At 39.1% G+C, this 4,448-nt stretch overlaps 2 protein-coding genes across 2 annotated transcripts in view; both read right to left on the bottom strand.

Annotated features, from left to right (window-relative positions):
- Window positions 1-6: 6 nt before the first annotated feature.
- On the bottom strand, window positions 7-3,674 carry LOC109322489 (bile salt export pump-like). Its single transcript, XM_019553540.1, has 3 exons — window positions 3,669-3,674; window positions 3,005-3,292; window positions 7-1,159 (listed from the first exon to the last, which is right to left on the bottom strand). Exons 1-3 carry the CDS (start codon window positions 3,672-3,674, stop codon window positions 959-961), a joined length of 495 nt encoding a protein of 164 aa, XP_019409085.1. The 3' UTR covers window positions 7-958.
- Window positions 3,675-4,150: 476 nt separating this feature from the next.
- Window positions 4,151-4,448, bottom strand: part of ABCB11 (ATP binding cassette subfamily B member 11) — an 83,085-nt gene continuing 82,787 nt past the window's right edge. The window contains exon 27 of the mRNA XM_019554636.1: window positions 4,151-4,161. Coding sequence (XP_019410181.1) covers window positions 4,159-4,161 — 3 coding nt within the window. The 3' untranslated portion in view covers window positions 4,151-4,158. The remainder of the gene's footprint in view (window positions 4,162-4,448) is intronic.

The following is a 4,448-nucleotide window of genomic DNA, read 5'->3' as shown; positions in this document are numbered from 1 at the left end:
TCCATTTCCCTAGTACTTTTTCAAGGTAAGATAAAATTAAAATCACACTGAAAATTTATTTCAGTATTATTTGATTTAACTAATGCATTTATTCATATTCAAATGAATTCATTTAGAGTATTTTACAAAGTGGCCCCACTACGGAAAAATAGTCTTTATTCCACCTTTTGTTCCTCTTCTCAGTTTCCTTTTACGATGGAGTGAAGCACATTTCTTTATAGTCATTTATTATTTCTATTACAGTAGTGCCTACTCCAGTTAAGTATATGCTCCGGACAAGATCAAGGCCTCGGTGTCCTAGGCACCAGGCATAGACGTAGACAGTCCTTGTCCCAAAGAGTTCACAGTCTAAGTGTACAAGAGGAAAAGGTTAGAGAAGATGGTGTGCATTCATAATAGGGTATATACTACAGAGTGGATTCTTCTTTGATTGCCATTTGTTAAGTAAGAAAAGCACTGCAGAGCCTTCTCCTTTTATGTACATACCTTATCCTTGGGCAACTCCCAACTGAAGAGCTTTTCTACTTGCAACTTCCTTTTTCCACGCACAATAAACTAAACTGTTTCATGAACAAATCACCCTACTGGTTAGCTTACAGGTGGCCAGCCTGCTGCACATGTGAGTGTGGAACATAGAAAACTAGGCAGCAGACAGGCAGCACAGCAGTAGATAGAGTAGGAAGCAGTTGATTGGGTAAGGGATGGGATTAGAGTGGCACTCCAGGAGGATGTGGGGCTAGTCTGTGGCACACTTGCCTAAAAGGTTTGGCCCTCCTGGTTAAGTTAATAGATTTGCTTGTTCCAGAAAGCCTTATGTGTTTTTAGCTTGGGTACCATGCAACTCACCATATGCTACAGCACTTTGTAATAACTTAAACAGGTACCAAGAATTTCATACTAACTTCAGAGGACTCATTTGGCAAAAAATATCTTTTTTAACTTCACAGAGTGTTTTAAATCAGCTAATAGGTGCTCCAGTCGTGACAAGTTTGTAATAAGCTCCTTTCACGGCCATCAGTTCACTGTGAGTGCCCTTTTCAATAATGACTCCTTGAGACATGACAGCAATGATATCAGAATGCTGAATTGTAGACAGACGGTGTGCAATGACAATGCAGGTCCGCCCTTCTCGTGCTTTATCCAGTGCAGCTTGCACAGTCTGCAGACAATAGACAACAAATCGGCATGACAGTATACCAGCTAAAATGGCAGCTATGACATGAGGAATCCCTTATAAATCTATCCCCAATAATTAAACATTTCAGCATTTCTAATGCTACCATGAGAAGTTTTACCTGAAGTAGAATCAAAGGCTACAAGTTATTGGTATGCTTTGCAACTGCATAAACTAAGCCTGATGCTAACTTATAGGCAGGATTGATGAAATATAAAACTCAAATTGTACATTTACGTACCAAACTGAATGTCATGGTGATTCTGGTGAGTTTTAAAATTCTCATTTTTCCTTTGACCTCAAGATGCAAAACAAGCTAAGCCAATTATTTCTTCTCAGTGCTCTAGCATATCATTGATGTAAATGAAACTACTGCATATTCAGAGCATTTATTTTTAAAAGTGTTTTAATATGTAATTTTGTTTTGTGTGTAGTGGCTGGTACCACTGGGAGCTTTGGAAAGAGGATTTGTACAATGCTCAGAAAGGTGACACATCTATAGTGGAAGTCTAAGAGGGGAAAAAACAGCTGTGTTTGCCTGGGTTTTGGAGGGGTTTTGTTTGTTTGTTTGTTTTTGATAATTTTTACTTAGCGTATCTGGATAAATACTGTTAAGACCAAATCCACAACTAAGGATCTTGTTGGCATCTAAGTCAGATTCTATTCTACCTCCTGGGTGAGTAAAGGCACTTAGGTGAAAATCCATTAATGGATCTACTTTTTGAAAAATCTGAGCCATGAAATGGTTACAAAACAGCAGTGAGGAGAAGATCTCACCCATCTTTTGTACCAACAGTTTTGCAAGGAGCACAGCAGGATACAATAGGGTTGTACTTGGGTACCTAAATCCATTTAGACACCAACAGGTGGAATAGAATATATGCATCTTGATTTCTGAGCCTGCTCAGAAGCCCTCCACCAAGGCATCTACCTTTATTTACACTTTCTGAGCAAATCTATCCTGGCAAGAGACCAGCCATGTTTTAGTCCAGTGGCCCAAGGATTCAGGCAAGTGAAGGCCCAGGGAGTGGAAGACCCAGTTTATAGGCCTCATTCAGCCAAACAGGTGTTGAACCTACATTTCATACATCTCAAAGTTCATTAACCACTAGACCATTGGCTAGACAGAGCCAAGAACACCCTCCAGCCATTGGGTTGAAGCTGGGCTCCTGGGCGAACAAGAAGGAAATGATCATGAGACCAAAAGAGCAGTATTCAAGGGGAAGTGTAACTCTACCCCATGAGGAGGGTTCTGGCCCCTGGTCCCAGCCTGGGCTCCAATGCTGTGTGTGTCTCTTGCATTGGATAGTCATTGGATGAAATTAATGGCATTGGGAGCAGGAGCCAGAACCCAGGATTCCCTCACTCCTAGACCAGTGTCCTAGTATGCATTTCTTCTGTTCCATTTCTCATTGAGGAAATAGGAGAGAACTATGCATCTCCCTGGATAGATTAGGATCAGTGAAGGCTTCCTGAAGTCAACACAGAAGAGCTATATGTCAAAGCGGAGTGGATTTGGATTGGTCTCTGGGCTTGCTCTCAGCTGCTCGATGAGAGACTAAGAGAAGTGTGCATCTCCCTGAGGTAGGACATATAATTCTTACATTACCTGTGAGAGAGATTTGTATTTGGGCTTAATGTTTTATGGCTGAATTAACTACAGTTGCAAATAATATGCATGATAACAAGGTATCACTTTATTGAAACCTTGGAAAAGTACTGCAGAGTAGAAAAGGCTAAGTGAAATTATTTTTATGGGCATTTCTTTTACATGAAGGCACGTGGATAATTGCTTTGGGTCATCTTAATTTCTTTATATTGCATATTTACCTTTTCACTTTCTGTGTCTAAGGCAGATGTTGCTTCATCTAGTAATAAAATTTTAGGATCACGTATGATAGCCCGTGCTATAGCAATGCGTTGCTTTTGCCCACGAGAGAGCTGAGATCCCTGAGCTCCCACATTAGTTTCATATTTCTGAAAAATATATAATACAAATGAAATTTGTTTACAAACGAGCAGCTCCAGATACCCAAAGCAAAGAACAAACTGGAAGAATACTGGGCTATCCTGCAGTAATGGATCATAAATCCCAAGCAATCTTCTTCCCTCCTTAAGCTATCAAGTGATTCAAAGGCAATGTTTTACTGATGATACCAGGATTTGAAAAGTGTTCATTGCACCATATTTTGTCAGTCTACCTTCTACCTCATAGATGCAGATGCCATGATAATGTACATGGGATAAAACTTGATCAAGAGGTATTGACTGATTTGTGCATAAGGCAAAGATGTCTCTTGGGAAAGTGATACACAAAGAGGTCAGGGCTAAAATTTTCAAATTGATATTCAATCACTTTAAAAAAAATTCAGATGAGATTTAAGTGCACTCAAGTTCAATAGATATAAGCACTCAAGTTCAAATATTTTGGCCTAAATGTCTTGCTTGCATGAAAACAGATAATGTACAGTAGAGAACAAGGCCTTGGACATACATTCATTTGTAGTGCTACGAAGTGCTAAGGTACTGAACTTTTCCAAATGGGAGATTTTACCACCTTCAGTTCTCCTATGAAATATGAATTTTCATTTCTACCCAGGAGATTTTTTACAATCTTTTCTCCAATGCCTGATGAAGGGTGTTTGTGCCCAAAAGCTTGCAATTAGAGAATTTTTTTTTGCAAAAATCTAGTTGGCCTAATAAAAATGTCACCTCTACCGTGAGTCCTGATTGCTTTTTCCTTTAAACCAATATGGCTACAATCTGGATACACGACATGAAAGATATTGAATTTTAGCCGATTTTTTTTTTTTTTTAAATGAAATAATAATTTTACTAGGAGGAAGCAACTTTTACCACCTGAAACCTGAGATACTGCTCCTGCCTTTGTTTGAGGTAATTTGCATCATAACAGAGCCTCACAACAGAGTTCAGAGACACCCTACCAGATAAGAAATACCTGCCCAGAGAAGCATCCCATCTATTTACTCTGTGAAATATGAAACACCATAACCAGAAGGAAACATGAATATATCTTGCTTACCAACAAACAACTTTGAGGTAAACAGACTATTCCAACTTTTCTCTGAGCCTAATCTGCATATAACATTAACTTTTCCAAACAGGAAATTTTACCACCTTCAACTCTCCAATGAAATATGAACTTTCATTTCTACCGAGAACTTTTACAATCTTTGCTCCAGTGCCTGATGAAGGGTGTTTCTGCCAGGAAGCTTGCAATTAAAGAATTAAAAGTGCCCACACATCATCAGGG

The sequence above is a fragment of the Crocodylus porosus genome, unplaced genomic scaffold, assembly GCF_001723895.1.
Source record: "Crocodylus porosus isolate Cpor-Errol unplaced genomic scaffold, CroPor_comp1, whole genome shotgun sequence".
Lineage (NCBI taxonomy): Eukaryota > Metazoa > Chordata > Crocodylia > Crocodylidae > Crocodylus > Crocodylus porosus.
The sequence above is the reverse complement of the archived record's forward strand: the minus strand, read 5'-3'. Positions and strand labels throughout refer to the sequence as shown.

Bases quoted from the DNA above. Each gene is read 5' to 3' on its own strand.
- LOC109322489 (XM_019553540.1), bottom strand. The intron at 1,160-3,004 runs GTAAATATGCAA...TATTGTCTGCAG, and splicing joins TAGACACAGAAAGTGAAAAG to ACTGTGCAAGCTGCACTGGA.